At 38.4% G+C, this 20,078-nt stretch overlaps 2 protein-coding genes and 1 long non-coding RNA gene across 3 annotated transcripts; 1 reads left to right on the top strand and 2 right to left on the bottom strand.

Moving 5' to 3' along the window:
• Positions 1-388: 388 nt before the first annotated feature.
• LOC140953875 (uncharacterized) lies at positions 389-7,118 on the bottom strand. The gene is made up of 7 exons (XM_073403253.1): positions 6,747-7,118; positions 5,736-6,100; positions 3,850-4,986; positions 3,173-3,443; positions 1,968-2,353; positions 1,515-1,606; positions 389-738 (listed from the first exon to the last, which is right to left on the bottom strand). Exons 1-7 carry the CDS (start codon positions 6,837-6,839, stop codon positions 389-391), a joined length of 2,694 nt encoding a protein of 897 aa, XP_073259354.1. The 5' UTR covers positions 6,840-7,118.
• A 363-nt stretch (positions 7,119-7,481) lies between these two features.
• On the bottom strand, positions 7,482-18,515 carry LOC140953874 (uncharacterized). The gene is made up of 3 exons (XM_073403252.1): positions 18,342-18,515; positions 8,233-8,440; positions 7,482-7,837 (listed from the first exon to the last, which is right to left on the bottom strand). Exons 1-3 carry the CDS (start codon positions 18,513-18,515, stop codon positions 7,482-7,484), a joined length of 738 nt encoding a protein of 245 aa, XP_073259353.1.
• LOC140921605 (uncharacterized) lies at positions 14,541-15,659 on the top strand. Its single transcript, XR_012164029.1, has 3 exons — positions 14,541-14,704; positions 14,933-15,082; positions 15,455-15,659. It is a non-coding gene; the product is annotated as an uncharacterized lncRNA (long non-coding RNA).
• Positions 18,516-20,078: the final 1,563 nt, after the last annotated feature.

Genomic DNA, 20,078 nt, shown 5'->3' with positions numbered 1-20,078 from the left:
CCCCCCCCCCCCCCCCACACACACACACTCACAAATGTTGCATACCTGGGTACTATAGTCGTCTTAGATCGAAGACAATGTTTATGCAAAATTTTGAGGGGTAAACAAGGTGCATTATGATCTATGTGAAAATGGTGAATTATTTCAGCTAACTTATAATTCCAATGTTAAATTAAAGGACTGAGCAAACAACGTGAAATAGAGTTTAGTTGCGATATTTCGACGGGCCAATACCAGTCTTCATCAGGTTTTATATTGAGATATCACGAATTTACAGAAATAAATATGAGGTAAAATAATGACCGGAAATCACATAATATGACGTGGTATGGTGTCGCTACTTTTAAAAGGCAAGATAACAAAAAAATAAAAGATATACTATATATAGTTACAGTTCATCACGTTTATTGATACCCAGAGACTCAATTGTCTTAGCTTTATGGATAAGGTGGGCTTCACGTGCTTTCCCGAAAGAATCACGCCCATTTTTAAGTTTTTCAACAGGAATCAAAAGCATATGATTGTCGGAATGATTACTGGTTAAAAAGTGTTCTGAAACTGCAGTATGGATGTAATTACCAGTAGGGTTGAGTACAGGTCGTCTGTGTTCATTAAAACGGTCTTTGAGGCGTCGTTTAGTTTCTACAATATATTGTAGATTACACAGGCGACATTGAATCAAATAGATAACATTAACAGTTTCACAAGTGATATGAGATTTGATGTAGTGGGTCTCACCTGTAGAATGAAAAGTGTATTGATTACGGCCATGTTCAATATAGGGACAGGTGGTACAATTCCTGTTGTTGCACCGAAAGGAACCGGGGGTGGGTCGGGAGTTACTGGTGTCGGTGCTGTTAGTAAGCTGGGCTCTAACGAGCATGTCGTTAATATTTTTACAACGGCGATAAGCTATTAACGGAAGGTAAGAATAAATAAGGATAAATTTACAATTCGTCATTTTTTTTAACTCATCTACTTTTTACTATAATCTACTTTTTTACTTAAGACAGTCATTCAATGATCTTTAAGACCCTTTAGTTTGACCCACAGTCAAAAGAAGAACTGTGAGTAGTTAAAAGACAAAACAAAACTTGCATCTGCAAAAACTAAATATAAAGGCTACCAATTTCACTCATGTCCATATTTCACAGGGACCCTCTGTAACTACCTTCTGGGAACCATCTCCTAAGACTATGTCATAAACGCTCTTGTTTACAGATACAAACAGTTAACGCCTTTCACTTCAAGATCATGTAATGGCGAAATTACTTGTCACTCTATAACTTTTAACTCTACGGACGGCAACCTCTTGAGTTGCTATACTGAAACGTTTTGGGTAGAAATTTTGCACACTTTTATTAATTTATTGGGATCGTACAAAAATAATAAAAAATAATCGTGATGCTGATACAAAATTCAATTCAGCTTCCTCAAAATTATTTTTTGGTTTGTTTGTTGTTTTGTAAATTCTCAAAGATCTCAAAACGTTCAACTGATTAACATCAACCTACTTATAGTTTCCACTGATTCCTTCGAAAAGTTGTTGATCCCATGGCTAAAATAGTAGAACAAACCATCTATTATATCAGTTGTTTGTGTTGTTCTGTCGATTCAAATTGACGGTTATATTGTTTAAAATCTGTAATCAAATCTTTAATTCCGGCATCAATGGCTTACCATGAAGCTACACCATACATGAGTAGCTTGTAGCTAGCTAGTAAGAGCAGATTAATTAGTTAACTGTAAAACTATATATTTCCAAGTTACCTATACGCGTTACCCTGTTCTTAGCGTCAGCTACATGCACACATTTTAATCGAATTCCTATTGGATAATATGATTGCCTCTCTAATGAATTTTTGAATCCTCCTAATGATTCTTCTGTAATTTTGCTGCAAAGGCTCTAACAAATCAGCCAGTTTATTACTTTATCCGTTATTAAGGATCAGACACTACTTTCAAACCTTACAGACTTGACCATTCTTTCGTGACATTCTTTGGCTTTGGGACGTTTATTTGGATTCCCGTCCCAACACTGTGTCATCAACCGTTCCCAGACGGATGGAGGCGTCTTGCAGCCCTGCTTGTGAACTGGACGGTTTCCTTTATCAACCCAGTCAAAAAAACCTCGGGGCGTTGTTCCTGGAGCGTCAGCAAAGGCCCGCTGTCCGTACCACATCTCCCACATTAACAGCCCTAGGCTGTAGATGTCTGCCTTGGAGTCGTACACTTGGGAATGAAACACTTCAGGTGCCATATAAACAGGTGTTCCCTTAAAGGTGCCGGTGATTTCTGTTTCTGCTTTAGCCAGGCCAACGTCTGCAATCTTCACTGTGTTATCTTCAGACAACTTTAAAGGAACAATGCATTATGTTACAAAAAAATAGTGCAATAGTTTAGACAAAGATTATGCTTTTTTGGGTTTGTGACGCCGGCTAGTCGAGTTGAAAATTCAGAGTTCTTCCGACAAGAGTCGACCCTTTGACCTTCTGGCTGATAGTACAGATACTTTACATTAAGTTACGAAAGACTTGTGGGAACAAAGGCCATTAAACTAGGAATGTAATTTACCCTTCGAGCAACGATTTCCCTCTGGCATGGCTTTTAGCGTTTACGAAGTCGTTCGTGTCGCTTACAGGAAAAGCCTCACCCGAGAGAAGTCTTTGTTCGCACTGGGTAAATGTAATGGTGTGTTTCCAAACAACTTCCATGCTGCGTGGTAGCTGATCATGACTGCCTGTTCTGACCACGCCTCCGATCAACGCCTTCTTCGGAGTCACTTGAGTCACATTTGACTTTTCATTACCACCCCAAGAAAACAACTGATATTTTACGTAAATTGATATTTACTTTGGAGTTGTTTTGAGTAGTCCCCTTTTTGTGCTAATCGTGAAAAGGAAACAAATCCGCCCCCACCCCCCAAAAAAAGATCACCCAAAAGTAAAGGGTGCTCTCTCTCCTGATACCTTGATATCCACTGTTTTTACAAAAGGAAAAAGATACAATGGTTTCAGCTCACTGTCTCCCATATTTTGACACTCAAATTAACTAAATCCAGAGAGAAGACTTCATTGCAAGATTTGCCCTTTCAATATTTCCGGGAGGACTCTAATTTGTATACATCATCATACTTTTACAATCATGATATTAAAATATTCTATCTTCATACCAAGATGTTTTCCAGCTTAAAGTCCCCGTGCACAACTCCCAATTCATGAATATGAGCCAAACCATCAATGATCTGTTTTGCCCAGTGGCAAACTTCTTTGACGGTAGTAGCCTTTTTAGATCTACCAGGCGTTGACTCCAGTTCCCTGAAGATGTGGTTCCTTAAGTTTCCTTTGCACTTCTCCATGACAAAGATGACTCTAGTGCTCTTAGGGCTGCTCATATCAAGATATATGCCATAAAACTGCACGATGTGAGGGTGCTTTAGAATTCTGACATATGAACAAAGGAAAGAGGTGCAATTAACCTCAGTCAGTTTCTTCAACTTTGTTTAGTTTACAACACAGGGTACTTTCCATTGATCGTATTCCGGAATAAGAATCCTTAAAAGCAAGTTTTGTTACAATGAAATCTCTTCTACCGTAGATTTTGGACCATTTCAACTCTACATACATTGGAATATTTTATTTCAAGCAAATTTCTAGGTATTGCAATGAAGTAAATGCCAAAACAAGTGATTTCTTCAATTTATTTCCACTTGTCCCTAATACGGAATATTTCTGAAGGTCAATCCAACTCATCCTAAGTTTGTCTTTCAAAAACGGGAATTCAAATTCCGTACAAAAATGACCTACAAGAACGTGTAGGGAAGAAACAAAACAAAACGTTTTAACTTGCCTTAACATTTTCATCTCCTGCATGATTTCGCTGGCGTTATCGGCATTTAGCGCCTCATTGAACACCTTCAAAGCCACAGTCGCAACTTCGCCGCATCTTCTCATTGCTCCTTGATAAACTGCACTAAATGACCCACTGCCCAGGAGCGATGACTTTTCTTCTTTCCATTCTAATTCTTCGTGGTTGATTTTGGTGGTACAAACATTTTTTAGACCAAATAGTGCCAGTTGATCTCTGCATTGTGACCCCTCATCCCGTATCCTCCGGTAGCGGTCTTTGTTTTCCTCCTGGAAATGAGTTTCCTGCTCAAGGTTACATAAGAGTTGCCCATACAGCTCTGAATAAAGTTCTCTGTCCTCCTCTATCAGCTCTGGAAGACGAACTTCAATTTTACCAAGACAGTCCTTAACATCGTTTAATTTGCCCTCCACAAACTTTTTAAGTTGCCTCTTCTCTCTTCTAGAAGAGAGAAACGTTACTGAAGCTTGTGAGATAACATCCTTAAAGTCAATTTTGGAACCCCCATACAACTCAGTAATAAACCTGACATCCATAGCGTCGGCGACTAAGCCAAACACCGCGAAGGTAAGAATTCTTATCTTCATGTACGCCTTTCTGGCGATGGAAAACCGAAACTTTTTAAAATTGCTAACACCACGAGGTACGTCTGTGGCGTCGAATAGGAGATTCCTTCTCTGAAATTCAGCTTCATCGTAGCAATTCTTAACCTTTTTCACGAGGGAAAGGCGAGCATCTGCAAACACATGGTTTTCTTCCTCCCATTGCTTTACAACCTCTTGAAAACGGCTAGACAGTAGCGTGTCTATTTTCTCTCCCACTTCCGGAGTCAAAGCCGATATATACTGATCTGGAAATTCGTTCTCCGACCATGATGTAAAGCGCGCCATTGCGTCTTCAGAATCGAGATATTCCGAGAGTTGGCACAAAATAGTGTGGACTTTTTCGTTGAAAGATGCCTGCAGGTCCTGAATCACTCTCCTTTGACCTCTTTTCATTACATTTAAACGGTGAATAACCTTCTCCATTTTCTGGTTGATGTCGTCATGGGTATTGGAAGCATTTTCCAAGAACACTTTTGCGTGAATCACAATCGTTGTAAGAAATCTGTGAAGCCAACTAAAAAATGAAAGCACGTGTAGTTATCTGTGGCAACAATTAATCACAAAGAAAAAAGATCGCACCTTTGAGGAAAGGCAAAGAAGGTAGTGTTAACCAACTTTGACAATATGAAAATTATTCCCTCTCTTGCATTAATTACCGCCAGCACAAGTCGATTTTTACCTAGCACCCCATCCTTATCCAAACTCAGTCCAATTGAACTAATATCGATTTTAGAGTCAGACTCCCATCAAATTCTCCAGAAAAAATGGCTATAGGCTACAATTTTTATGGAATCGAGATCGAGTGACCCACGTGAGAATTTCGACTGTGGAGCGACTTTGTTTTACTCGTCGATTGAACTTCTCATGTGCCAAACATAATGCATAAATTACTATAATTTATTTTCAATGACAAGCATTGTAGACCAGTGTACGTCGTGAAAATGAATTGAGTCCGACAAATGAAGTTTGACGTTTGAATCAACCGTCGAACTTGTATCATTTTGGTCGACCTAAAAAGTCATTAAGTTCGGTAAATAAAAAGTTCGAATCACACAATGCGGCTTTTTTCTCAGCACCTCAAGCACTTTTACAGCGAAGTCTTCGCAAAATGCTTAGTCCTCCTGTCTTAATTTCATCTTAACCAGAATGAAAAAAGGTAGAACTGTTGTGCATGCATCGAAGGGTCTGAGCGTATTGGCAGAATATTAGTATCGCTGCCTTTTTTGATGCAGGAGAGGGTAGAGTTTATAAATTAACGCTTACTTCCAATGAAGTTCCAACTTAGCTTCAATGCTCATCAGGATCACTGACTTTATTCCATCCATTACAGAGGAAAATTCTTCGGTGATAACACCAAGGTTTTGAGCAGTTACAGCTCTAGCGGTTGACATGTGGGTGATTTGTGATTCGGGATCAATGCCGGGCCAGACTTTTCCTAGTTTTTTTACGGTTTCATCTTTGACTGATTGAACTTCTTGCTCTGGCACTTGCTCCCACTTGTTGCACACAAACAACGCGCATTTGGATAAGGGATCTTCCTCTATAACGGACGTTAATCCACCTTCTTCTTTTTCTTGGTTTGGATCCCCGAGTGACATGTCCCTCGCCATAACCAGCAGCTTTTCAAGCTGTGAGAAAAAAATTGTGCCAACGGGTCACTTCTTCAGTCTCTTGCTGATGTAAAGTTTTAATTCGTTATTCGCCATTGATGTAGCAAAAGGGAGAACTGGTGAAGTGGCAGGTTGTCTTGACAAACGTTAACTGTATTTGTGCCAAAGGCTCATCGGAACTGACTCGGCCTAAATTTGTAGCTCTAAAATGATGCTTTTCTCCATTCACAAGTAAATTACCCGTATCAGAAAATTCGCACATTTTTAAACTGCAGTACTAGAACAACGTACAGAATTAGTCGAACCAGAGCGGTACTGCTGTCAAAATAGAAGCTTGCAGGAGACTGACTACAACCCTGCTGCTCGGAAACCATTTTGGCTTTTATTTCAAGATGGCGATTCCCCTGAGGACCCTTTTTTGACCTTTAGTCATCACGTCTCAACACAATCTCGACGTGTTAAATTAACTGAATGTTCCCAGTGCTATTTAAATTTCCCACTGAAGTGCGCTCCCGCGCAGAAAAAAATCAGCTAGTTTCAAGTGGAAGTAATGTAGAGAATTTTAAATACACGGATTGAAGCGCGAGTGCCTATGCCCGCCCCCTCACCAACCTTCTATGAGGAACGTATGGGTAAAATCGACAGAAAAGGATAAAATACTCACCCTGTCTTTTTGAATTCCACCAGCGTTTGCACTGTTAATGACATAGACAAAAGCAAACGCTTTAGGTAGATACTGGACTACCATCTTGTCCATCTCATCAGATTCTCCGACACCAGGGCTGTCAATGATTACTAATCCTGTCTATGATTAGTAACCAAGAAAATCAAAACACACCTAAAATTACAATAACTGCCTAACAGCCCAATCAGTAGAGATAAAAGAGAGAGAAAATAGATAAATGAGTTAAGGAAGTATGACCGACAGAAGAAGTATCGACGGAACCTTTTTTTGATCGCTTTTCAACAAGGATCATCTAAAAACTGGCAATTTGTAACCCATTCAAAATAATTTCTTGAGAAAAGTAGCATTTCCGGGAATATATTGTATTTAACTTAAGTAATCCCCGGACATTTTAAAGCATCCTCTCTCCTCTCAAGAAAGCCTCGAAGAGGCTCCCGCCTTTTTGCCTTCCAACTTCAACCTCTTCATCGTACTCTGCCCATTTACCTATGTTGCCTATGTGGACGAGAGAGCACATTGTCGTTAAAGTAACCTTATCTTTTTAAAATGTAATTGATCGCTGGTCAAATAATTTTGTTTTGCAAGAAATTGTCAATAATTTCCAGTGATATATCCAGTGTAAATTAAAGAACATATTAACTTTAGTGTCATCGATTTAATTTATAACACTATTTGAAGACCACAATGGACTAAAACTGCTCTGGAACTATCAGTCTATCTACAAACTTTTGCGGGCAAATGAGGTTGATTTACCTGCAAAAGACTGTGCGGCCAAAAAAGCTCGACCTTTTTGACAACTGAACCTTTATTTCCACTGTCATTCTTCACATGAATATATGAAAAGATCTGATCAAGGTAGCTGAAAGATTCTGTTGGTTGCGCAAGTAAGATTTCCTCAGTTGGGAGTTCTGTTTCTGGATGATCCTTGTCTTTAAAGTGCACCACCAGCCTGCGTTCGTCCCCAAACTTCAGTTCACATATGGTGGATGTACAGCATTTATGGGAATAGGGTAGAATTTCCTCTCCAAGAATAAGATTGATCAAGCTGCTTTTACCAGAAGACGTTTCACCTGTAAATAAACCGATACGAACGATGCGTTCAGTTGGGAAATCCTTTTAATTCTGATTTCTCATTCAAACTGGTCTGTTGAGAGGCTAAATGATACACAAAACTAGAGAGTTTTCCGTTTATTCAGAGAACCGGCAGACCAGACCAGTTTGGTTGCGAGGAGGATTCTACTACTAATCACGACTATCCAGCCAGATCAAAGAGGTATGCTCGGCATTGGTGGGTTTAAGGGAAATTCGGCACAAAATACCTATCCGTGAAACTGCGGGTTTTTTCTCTCCACGATTATCAAGAAAACACTTTTTGGTTAAGTAAGTTTTCTTTCATTAAAACATCACGGATCATAATTTAAGGTTAAAATTAAGTTAATGTTTTTTTGCGCAGTTTGCCATTTACCTGCAAAAAGAAGATAGTACTCCTTCTCCTTCAGTTGCTTTATATGCAGTTTCATATCCTCCTTCACATTAGGAATGTGCTTTTGAAGTAAGGTTATCATCCGTTCATGCATTTTATCCAAAATGGTCTCGGCTGTAGTATAAAACTCAATTAATTCAGATCTTCTTCTGACATCTTCTCCTCTAGCCTCAGATAAAACGGAAAAGGCCTAAAAATAGTGAAAATGGTGAAGGCAGGCGGGAGAGTATGTGAGTGGATTGCACTCTGGTCGTAATTAAAAGCAAGCAATCAGAGAGCACCTAATTATTGGGCTGCCTATGGCATGAGTGCAATTTTTTTAGGTGCCTGGTCTGCAAAGGGGCATGGAATTTTAAGGCCAGGTTTCAAAACAGCTTTGGAAAATGGCATTCTGAAAAAATTGATCTGAAGTAGGGTCGAGATTTGGAGAACTGGGCGGCACATCCCCCACCGACAACGACAACAAAAAAGCTTTATTTGCAGAACCATAGAAGTACATACAGTATTGCAAAAGCTATTTATATTTATGTTTTAAGAAAAAGAACTAAAATTTAATCACTGGCCAATTAAACTAATTTGTTAATAATTTGTCGCGAAAGTCAAAGCAAGCTGAAATATATTCAAGTTCAGCTTTACAAGCAAGAGATGTTTTTAGTTTGCTGAGATTCGTATGTGGTGTCAAGCTAAAAAGGGAATGAGGAGCTTTTTCTTTGAGATGTTCACGTGACACTGAGAAACTTCCTGATAAGGAGATTCTAGTTCCTTGATAAGTGTATTGTTGCACAACATCAATAATTTGACCATCTATCAGAAAGCGAAGTTCAACATTTTTCCTGACACGTTTCTGAAAGACTATAATCTTAGTTTTCTTGAGATTGATTTTCATCATCCACGAACTACAGTAGGAAGACAACTTATCAAGCCAATTTCGTAATCCTGTTTCCGGATCGTGATTAAATCGTCTGCATAAAAAAGAGAATTAAATTTTGCACCGTTTGGCAAAACAAAAGAATTAGATAACGTATTTTCAAATGTGGAAGGTAGGTCGTTTATATAAAGATTAAAAAGGAGAGGACTTAAGATACAGCCTTGCCGCACACACAAATTACTCCTTCGAGTATACTAACCTTCCCCGAGAGTCAAAAGATATTCTGCATTCCAGAGGGAGAGAGATAATGCAATTTTATTTGCTGACTGATACTGACAAAAGGCCCAAATTAACTTTTCTAATTAAACACTTAAGTATGCAAGAAAAATTCTTTTCGAGGCAGGGTCTCCGGATATATGAGTTCTCCATTGGCGCTGGATGGCGGATGGTATTGCATTAATGTTTGAAGTAACTAGAGGTTATTATTGATTATGGATCCGTGTTCGTCACTAATACGGAAAAATCACAAAAAATCGAGTCGAAAAGAGTCCAGTTTCCCGGCCCCAGATAAAATCAATAGGGGCTGCTAATTGGCAGTAACCCGTGATAACTCGAAAACTTCTGCCCTAGAGCCACACTAAACACCAGATTAGGGAGTGCGTTCTGACGAACGCAACTAGTTTTGACACTGGGTGATGATATTATTTAATAAAAGCAAGCCATTATACGTTTCTTGGAAAAATTGCTTTAAACAATAATATTTTAAATTTGCTGACGCCTAATAGAATCTAAAATGAAGAACAAAGCAAATTTGAATTTCTAACAGAGAAAGTCACAATTCTAAGACGCTTAATGAAACCGATGAACAACCTAGACAAAGCAAAGTTTGGTCAAAGAGAATTTAACATGAAGCACATGCTTATTGTTCAACGTTTAGCATTTGCATGAACAGGGGCCACGAGGAATTGGGTAATGATGACGTTTCTATTGTTTGCGCCCGCAAGAACGAAATGGTTAGGATGACGTAAAGACAGAACATCCCCAAGGGACCGCTTAGGTAGATTTTGTAACATTTATTGTGCAGTCATACTTCGACACTCTTTTGCGTCAGTTATCAGTGACATTCTGTGGAGCAGTTGTTTCAGTGAAAGTTATAAACCCAAATTTTAACGACACTCGTTAAGCGCAGAAGAAGTTATAAGGTGCGTATAACTGTGTATATATAAACACTTGGAGAGTTTTCCAGACACGAGTTCACAAATCTTTCATTGCAAAACTTGCCAGACACTCTTTCTCTCTCTTTGACCGGAATAAGACTCAGCCCCAAACAAGCAAGACGAGTGAACAACGGCTAGCCTCTCACTAGCAGAACGATGGACGGTTACAGAAATTCGCCGACAATCAAATTCTGTGCTGACTTATTCCCTGCTCACAGATGTCCTTCCGCTACAAAGTTTAAAATAAGACTAGAATGCGCGAGTGTGAATTGATCAAACGTCCTTGTAATTTCTACGGCTTCCTTTTCGGCAAATAAAATGAACTGAATGTAAAAACTAAAAGAGAAATAGCGAAAAATTCAACTTCTCATTAAATCTTTTCTTATGGTTTAGAATAAACTATTCTCGAAACTGAGAATGTTTTGATCAAAGCTGTGTAAATCTACCTGAAACTGTGCATGGAACCTTGCGTTTCCTGTATTTATCTCACCTATTGTATGGAATACGTGTGAAAATCTTCCTTATGAATCGGTATATTTCAAAGAGCTACGCAACGAGCAAGAATGCTATTGCACTGTAAAAACAGATCAGTTATGGTAACTATATTAAAAGGTTATAACCAGTTGCAAAAGGTAATTTTAACCTAAAATAAACTAGTTAAAATCGTAACCTTTATGTTATTGGTTAGATTAACCAATGATCAGCAGTTGTTGTGACGGTTATAATTCCGTTAGAATATCGACTGGTCAAAATAACTTTTCATGGCAGTCAAAATAACGAAACCAAATGGTTAAGCAAATGGTAAAAATGTGCATCTAACCTGAAATCAATTGGTTAAAATCTTTTAGTATATACTAAAACAGTGGATAGTGTTTTTCGCGCGCTCTGATTGGCTGCTCAATCAGTGAATATCCTGCACTATTCACTGATTCACCTCTAGTTCCTCCGAGCGAGAGACGCCAAACTCGCGTAAGTTGCAAAATGCCTTCCCGGTTTGCTGCCGTAACAAACAAAGAAATTTCACAACTAATCACGCAAGCTGTTTCCGAAATACACGAAGAAAGTGACGAAGCTCGGGGTGGAAGTTTTCACAGGTAAAACTTTGTCTTTTTGACTTGAATTTATCGATAAAACCGGCGAAAAAGTTTTGTTGTTTACAAATGCAAATTAAGTTTAAGTCTTGCGTTACTTTTTTTAGTTGACTTGTTCATAAATAAGCTTAAAACTAAATCTAATAATCCTTTTTACAGAATGATTTTAAATACAAAAAGAATTCACAACTCCTTTTGAGGAAATTTCCCCGCAAGAGGTAAACAAATGCCTTCAAAAGTTTTATTTGCCGGCAAGAAAAAGCGACGACAGCGGCAGCACTAAAACACGGAATCCGGAATCCGGAAACGGAAACGGAATCACGGAAACGGAAACGGAAACGGAATACGGAATCTGTGAAAGAAGGTTCCAAGCGATCGATTTGAAAAAAATAATATTAGCAATGACAATGAAATAAATAAACAGATAAAAAAAAAGGCACAAATGAATAAATTAGCTGAGTACAGGAGAGGAGACTGCTGTGTCACTAGAGGAGTCGATTCCGGTGAAAAGACGCTTGATACCACTGTCGGCAATGAATGCATGGGACAGCAAAGCGAGGAGAAAAACGTGACTGGCAAAAACTAGTGCCTTAACAAAAAGGTATGTTATATGGAGACAGACCTTGTTTGAATCGTCTGAGGCGTCGTTTACATAACTGAAAGGCGTCGCCGTCAAGTTTTTCTCAGTGTCTTTTCTGGGTTGTCTTCAACAGTGTTCAGTTTTATTTATCAAGACAACTTACTCAAGAGAACCATGGCATTGTGGAGTCCACAGAGAAGAGAGAATTGTGCATGCATTTGCTTGATTCCGCAACCGATTACATCAAAATAATGCGCCATGTTTAATAAGCCTCTTCAACAAAAATACGAACGTCCACGTAAACTTAATTACCGGTACACCAGTATTCCATCAGTATTCAGCTTGGCGAAAAAGTTGAACTTATTGCTAAAACACCGGAACTGTGGTCACGTCACCGGTCGGTCATGTGTGGAGTATTCAGTTTGGGGACAATCACGTGGTGTGGTCTGAGGCTAGCTTCGACTATTCTTGACAATTAGCTACAAAAGTAATATTTAACTGTATTATTCAACCCATGAACTCGTGAATAAAAATTACTCGTAAAATTACTTTCATCGGCCTTGCAGTGCAGTAACCCACACTACCAAACCTTATCAAGACACAATAACAAGAATATATTTAAGGGAACTGCCAAGAAAACTAAGACAAATTCTCTTTGGATTGTACTAAATTGTGTATTGTGAAATTCTTTAATTTTCTATCATCGATATTTGATTCCGTATTCTGTTTCCGTTTCCGTTTCCGTGATTCCGTTTCCGTTTCCGGATTCCGGATTCCGTGTTTTAGTGCTGCCCCGACGACAGCGGCCGTTCGGTCATTGCGCGCCAAAATTGTAATCGTTGCAGGCAACAGTAAATGAGTTAAAAATCATCATTTTTGTGCTCAATTATCTCACTGTTTTAGTATATACTAAAACAATTATTCACCTCAGTGTCGGTGGCTAGTGATGGATATTTACCTCGCCGCTAACGCGGCTTCGGTAAATATCCATCACTAGCCACCTCCACTTCGGTGAATAATTGTTATTTATTAACTATTTGTTGGTCATGACTAACCAATAACGATCCGTTATTTAGAGCTATGAAGTAGGTTAAACACTGAATGGTCAAAACTGACTTTTCCGAGGGGTTAAACTGAACGGAAAACCACAGAAGGAAATGGCTACACAAACGGCGGGTATGAGTTTACAACAACAGATCATAAAAGCCTTCAGTACCCAACCTTCAACGCAGACTTTTCCCTTACGCTAAAGAAAGAACAAATAATCAGCATTTATTATGGGATTTAGGATAGGTTAAGATTGAATAGCCAAATCAACTTTCGCCAACAGTTAAAATATTTTATTATTCATTCAAAATACTTCCCCGATTCTGATTGGCTAAAAGCACACGTTTAATTCACCATAACCAGTTACTGATGACCAAATTTGGAGGAATTTTGACTTTAACGAGGAAATGACGTCAAAAATGCAGCGTTTTCGCAGGTTAAGGCACCGTTAACCGAGAAGACCTGGGCACGAGGTTGAGTTGTTTTGGTTGTGAACTTGAAAAAATGGCGGACATTTCACTCGTTTCAAGAGTAAGAACCAGGCGAAAAAATAGCGAAAAACATGGCAAGAACAGCAAGAAGACAACTCGAGGGGCGACATCTGCTATTTGGAGAATATTTGCGGAGTTGGACAAACCTAAACGACACTATCGAAGATGAACTGAACATCGATGGATCGATGGAGGTAAGCATGTTTTAGCTATGTTTTTAAACTAGGAATTATTTTGAATGAATAATAAAACAGTTATTGAATTCGGCTTTCGTATCATATGAAGAATTATGGAGATCTTGGAGGGTGTTATCCGCCTCGGCCTACGGCCTCGTCGAATAACACCCTCCTCGATCTCCATAATTCTTCATAAGATACTCAGCCTCATTCATTAACTGTTAATTAAATGACTTGCATCCAACTCGCGTCTTGCTTCAATGACTGGGCTGGTACGCGCGCTCGAGAGGCGAAGTCGCGTGACGCGAGGACTATTTTCTTCTCTGACGTTTCCCTCGACGGACTAGCCGAGAGAACTAATCGTCATCTAGGCGAAATTATTCTTCAAGATGTCCTGTACAGGTTATTCCATTCAAATCAATGCTGAGCACCTCGAAAAGCCAACAGCTATCCTCGCGTGTTTTCAAAAAATACTTTCGTGTTTTTCACCGGTCACAAAATTCCAGCAGGTTTCCGGTATTTGTCTGAAGTGACCTAAAGTAACTCTATTTCATCACGTCGCGAACCCTAAATGGCGTTAAATGTTCTCAGTAAATTAAAAATCTTACTCAGTAACCTTCTTATAAGCTTAAACTATTTCATGGTTGGAAACATGTTAGGCGAGTTTACTCGAAAAACAACTAAGGGTTTTCAGAAAATGTTGCATTGTTTCCTGTCAACTGTAGTATGTTACTTAACACCTTGACGTTAATCTACTTAGCTAGCCAATGAGAGACTTGGAATTTCAAAATCAATGCCAAATTCGGCTCTCATAGTTCAGTTTTTTAGTTTAACCGTTTTGCGCCAAGCTGAATTCAGTGCTCTTGGTTCATTGCTGCGAAAAGAAACATTTTATATTTCGCCTGGATAAAGCCCCTCAGTTAAAAGTCAATGGGAGCTCGTTTCCTAGCCACGGACAGCAATGGAGATGTGGCAAGTAAAAAGGTAATGTGATTTCAAATTTATGCAATTCCGAAGATACCCTGCGAGCAGAGCCTCGTTCGATCTTCCCAGATAAGTCGACTTATCTAGGAAGATCGATGGAGACTCTGCTCACAGGGTACGTAGTCCGAAGAGAACGTCTTCAGAATAGATCTCTCACTTGAATTTCAGTCTTTACTGCTTCTATAAAATTCTTAGCTAACGAATACCTTGCAAATCTTTTATTCAAAGGAGGATGATAAGAAGATCATGACAGAATTTACTTCAGTTGACCGCCTGAAATAGATAAGCAAAATATCTGCCCCGTCGACTAAAGACAAATGAACACAGGCAAAATCTCGAAGACTTGTTTCACCGACCTTCACTGAAACAGCATGACCGGTATGTATTGCTTATTTTTAAACAGAACTCTAAATCGTTTTTAAAATTATCTTTTTGCAAAAAAATAGACGCGTTTTGAGATAACCCCACGCACTTGCGTGGCCCTTTAAAGTTTTCTTAATGTTCAGTACAGTTGCATGGATTTTCCAGTCTTCGGATGACCATCTTAATTGCAATATTGTACTGCTGTTACAGAGCTATCATACGCTATTACAAAGCTTTTTTTTTAATCGTAGCTTTGTGTCGCGCGTTACTCACGATGACCACGCACACGCGTGCGTGCGTGTTCCCCACAGGCGTATCGCTGAAAGACTGTAATTTTTTGTGCGTTAACCAGTGAACTTAAAAACGAAATATTTTCGTTTATTTCAGAAATATCACCAAATTTGAACGACTGAGGGAATAAACAACTTTGAATGAAGCTCGGCGAGTACCCATATTTTCATTACAACGAGACAAGTCCTGATCCGGCGGATGAGTTACCCTCAACGAGCCACTGCTTGGAATAGGATCTTTTTTTGCTTTCTAGTAGAAAAACATGGCTTGTAGAACAATGAAGGGCACTGGTAGTTTTTAGATCATATGCTTCGCTTCATGCAATCATTAGCAAAAGAAAGAAAGTTACATGTACAGTGGGTGAGGAGTTAACTCTTCACTGGCAAGATCTTACAATTATTATATCATGGAATCTCACGAAATTCTTAATTCCCTTTGTATTTGACAAAGTATTTTTGGCAGGAAAGGCACTTATACCTTAAGGGTTTAATTCAATCAAAGTACTGTATCACTATTGACCCTGGAGTTACTTGAATTTTTTCTGCTTAAGGATGTTTCTGTTTTACAATCATATGCCAGTGTACAAAGTCTTGTTTTGCAGTCTCGTGAGAGACATGCAGTATTCCAATTTAAATTTGCTATAGTTTAGGAAGCAGGGCTGATTGTTTAATCATTCCTTGTTCTGCTTTAAATACTTGTATTAAGAAACATAAGCATTTTTTACTTGCAATGTTGTATGATTATCTTTTTTATGAAGTTATTGGTCAACTATGTTGTTGTTGTTGTTTGTAGAGAACGGTTAACATAACCGTTAAAAATGTTGCTGAAGACCATTATTGTGAGGTTAATGCAATTCATTATTATCAGTTAAAACAACCGTTTTCTTGTAACCCATATGGAATGGTTAAAGCTACCACCTCTTGACTATTTTAAATGGGTTACCACAGATTCATCACTAGTACCCAAAAAACTGGTTTACCATGACCACAAAAAATAGTTATTATAACTTATCTGTATGGGTTGAAACATATTTATCTTTTTATTTCGGTTATAACAACTAAAAATTTAAAGTTATTTTAACCAAAAAGTAGAGGTTATGACAAACAAGTCATAAGAAGTGGCGTGGGCTGTGCTAGAAACAACCATTTCTAAGGGTTAATGTAACCCATAAAGAAAAGTTATTTCAACGGGAATAAAAAATGGTTAACCTGAACTATATTTTTTTGGTTACTGTAACCTAATAAAATACGGTTACCTGGGATTCAAACCTTAACCATTTTTTTGAGGTCACTATAACTGGTCAGTTTTTACAGTGTGACCGACAATATACAGAGCGGGGGCAGCTGTAATGTCAACTATTACTAGTTATTATTGTGTGATGGTGGGTGGGGTTAAAATCGTTTAATTTACGCACTGGTGGTTTGGGTAAAACGAAACATGAATAGTAAGATATTTTTACAGCTTAGAAGAGTTCGTATCAGGCAACTTAATAAGTTTGTAAATCACAATCATACGGCCTGCTGTTTCAGTAACCAGCTTTTCTTAGCTGTTTAAGATAAAAGCAGTAGCTTTCAGTTTGTAGTCCGATTTTAAAGAACGAATGTTTATCACGCCTTTAATTCGCCAATAGCCTGCGAGCAAGCTCTCCATTTGAGGGATACCGTGAAATCAAGAGAGGATAAGCTTTATACTCTCTTGTGAAAAGTAGTGCCACAGAGACACCAGATAAGGATATGCGTTCTGACGAACGCGACTAGTTTTGTCCCTGAGTGATGATATTATATTCAGTAATAAAAACAATACTTAATACGTTTCTCCGAAAAATTGTTTTTAAACAATGATAGTTTAAAATTGCTCACGCCTGATTGAATCTAAAATGAAGAACAAAGCAAATCTGAATTTCTAACAGAGAAAGTCCCAATTCTAAGACGCTTAGTAAAACCGATGAACAACTTAGACAAAGCAAAGTTTGGTCAAAGAGAATTTAGCAAGAAGTACAAGCTTATTCTTTAACATTCAGTATAAACAACCGGAGTAGCCTGCGTAGCAGGTGTCGCAACAAATTGAATTCCTTGTACCTCTTACTGTTCAAAGGCAGGTGAAATGACCTTTTTTGTATATGTTGAGGACCTTCAAAAGAATCTTAAGGACGTTGTCTATTCCAAACAAAAGATGCACACCAAGCGTTATCTTAATCGGCAATAAATATGCAAAAAACGTTAACGCGGTCCCAAACTCGAGCCTGCGGCTAGTCAGGTTGATATTCCGAGAAAATAAAATAGAGCTTTTATGGAGTGCTGTAAACGCACGCATATAAATCTAAGGCACAGTTCATACGTCGTGCTTCTGTCTTGCCGAACTCTATTGTAATTAATTGCATGTGCTCAACAGAAACAAGAGTTGGTACGAGTTCAATGCAGACTTCGTGCCAGATTGGAACTTAATATATAATTATGTAGGCACTAGTATCAAGTCAGTGGTAGCTGAAGAAAAAGTAAAAATACAATGATATCCGAAAAAACATTTCCAAAATTTATGAATTTATTTAGACATGGCATAACTGATCACGAGGTTTGAATAACTACCATACCATGCGGATTCATATAACACGACAGACATCGTCAAACTTACTTTGCTTTGCCAAACGAAATCAACGTCGAGCTTTTGTCAAACTTAATTCATGTATTTAAATTCAAGAGTTAAAAGGACCAAGCATGAAACGGGTGTAACCTTAACGGAGAAAATGAAATTTCCAGTAGAACATACAGTTATGTGTCTTTTGGGGCCGCGCATAAATGAAATAAATGAAATAAAAACTGTTATTTACAGCCAGTCAGTCCTTAGGTCTTAGACAATAACGGTTTAACGTCGCATAGCTTCCATCATAGCGATCACGAAATGTCGCTCCCCTTGAAGGACATTCATGAACCCCGGCCAAACTCGTTAAGGTACTGAAACCTTCATTTACAATGAAATACCTTACCTTTCCGGGTGACCAGTTCGACACCTTTTCGGCCGCGTTTAACGTGGATCTTATTCGACACCTCGCGTCGCTTAGGTTCTCCACCCCTTCGTCTGATAAACCAAGAACCTCCAAAACTTCAGTCAGTTCCTTCATTTTCATTTCATCGAGACTTTTCGCTTTGCCAGTGGCCATTTCGCATAACCTTCTAGCCGGCGGTGTTAGCTACAAGCGAAGTTATTTAAAGAACTTTGTCAGTGCTACGCTGCTAGATCAGTATGTCTCAATAAACGGTATTATTATTCATTCCAAATATTTCCTCAATTCTGATTGGCTAAAAGCACACTCATAATTCACCATTCACGTTTTTCGTTCTCAAAACTAAAATGGCGGACACATCACTCGTTTCAAGGGTAAGAACTACAGCTGGAACTAGGCGAAATAATGGCTAAAAACAGCAAAAACAGCAAGTCGGACAACTCGGAGGGCGACATCTGCTATTGGAGAATATTTCCGGAGCTGGACAAACCGACCTAAACGTAAACTATCGAAGAAAAACTTAATATCGATGAAGGTAAGCTTGTTTTAGTTATGTTTTTTAACTAGGAATTATTTTGAATGAATAATAAAACAATTATTGAATTCGGCTTTCGTATCATATGAAGAATTATGGAGATCTCGGAGGGTGTTATCCGCCTCGGCTTACGGCCTCGACGGATAACACCCTCCTCGATGTCCATAATTCTTCATATGATACTCAGCCTCATTCATTAATTGTTAAAAGTCCATTCCAATGTGGTGCACGGAAACATCATGGAGGCTACAAATTCCTAGAAAAATCTAATTATTACTTTGTGATGGTGGGTGGGGTTAAAATCGTTCAATTTATGCACTGGTGGTTTGGGTAAACTGGTGGTTTGCCTTTCATTCGCCAATAGCCTGCGAACAAGCTCTCCATTTGGGGGATATTTTGAACGTTTTAAATCTTTACTTAAAACGCATCTTTTTAGACTAGCTTTTGATATGTAATGTTTTTAACCTACTATGTAATAGATTTAGTGTCACGCACTTTTGATCATATTTGTGTGGAAAAGGCGCGTTATAAATTTTTAATTATATTTATAATATATATATATATTTTTTATATAAATATAGGAAATAGGAAAAAAACTACACTTTCATCCCGACAAGCCTGTTTCGTGATCGCTCACTCTTCAGGGGATTTAATGATAAGAACATTCATAACCATCGGCTATATACTTTTAGATTACATCGTTGGGGAAAATTTAAATTTAAATGTTTAGTTGTAACGTAGCAACGCTTTGTTTCTGTGGCGGCAAGAAGATACAAGCTCGTTACGTTTGTTAAGTGATGATAGATCGGGACGACACATGATTAAAAATTTCGCTTTGAGGCAAAGGTTACATCTTTTACTTGAACTGTTGTAGGATGAGCTAGATGAAATGATACGCCATGAAATAGGATAACAAACGTAACGAGCTTGTATCTTCTTGCCGCCACAGAAACAAAGCGTTGCTATGTAACAACTAAACATTTAAATTTAAATTTACCACAAAATACAAATAACGATAAAACAAGACAGTTACACAAAAGCAAATGAAAGTGGCGAGGAAGCCCAAAAAGAAACCCTGAGGCCTATAGACATTGGGCTCCCTCAGAGTAAAAATAAAGTTAACAGTAACAGTAAGGCCAGGATCGAAAGTAAAATACAATGAAGGTAAGTATAAATTAACTAAT

This window comes from Porites lutea, chromosome 12 (genome assembly GCF_958299795.1).
Source record: "Porites lutea chromosome 12, jaPorLute2.1, whole genome shotgun sequence".
Lineage (NCBI taxonomy): Eukaryota > Metazoa > Cnidaria > Anthozoa > Scleractinia > Poritidae > Porites > Porites lutea.
This window is presented reverse-complemented; position numbering and strand designations above follow the sequence as displayed.

Bases quoted from the DNA above. Each gene is read 5' to 3' on its own strand.
- LOC140953874 (XM_073403252.1), bottom strand. From the start codon at position 18,515: ATGGCCACTGGCAAAGCGAAAAGTCTCGATGAAATGAAAATGAAGGAA. The intron at 8,441-18,341 runs GTAAGGTATTTC...CACTATTTTTAG, and splicing joins CGAACTGGTCACCCGGAAAG to GCCTTTTCCGTTTTATCTGA. The intron at 7,838-8,232 runs GTAAATGGCAAA...GTTTATTTACAG, and splicing joins GTACTATCTTCTTTTTGCAG to GTGAAACGTCTTCTGGTAAA.
- LOC140953875 (XM_073403253.1), bottom strand. From the start codon at position 6,839: ATGGACAAGATGGTAGTCCAGTATCTACCTAAAGCGTTTGCTTTTGTC. The intron at 4,987-5,735 runs GTAAGCGTTAAT...TTCATTTTTTAG, and splicing joins AAGTTGGAACTTCATTGGAA to TTGGCTTCACAGATTTCTTA. The intron at 3,444-3,849 runs GCAAGTTAAAAC...TTCATATGTCAG, and splicing joins CAGGAGATGAAAATGTTAAG to AATTCTAAAGCACCCTCACA.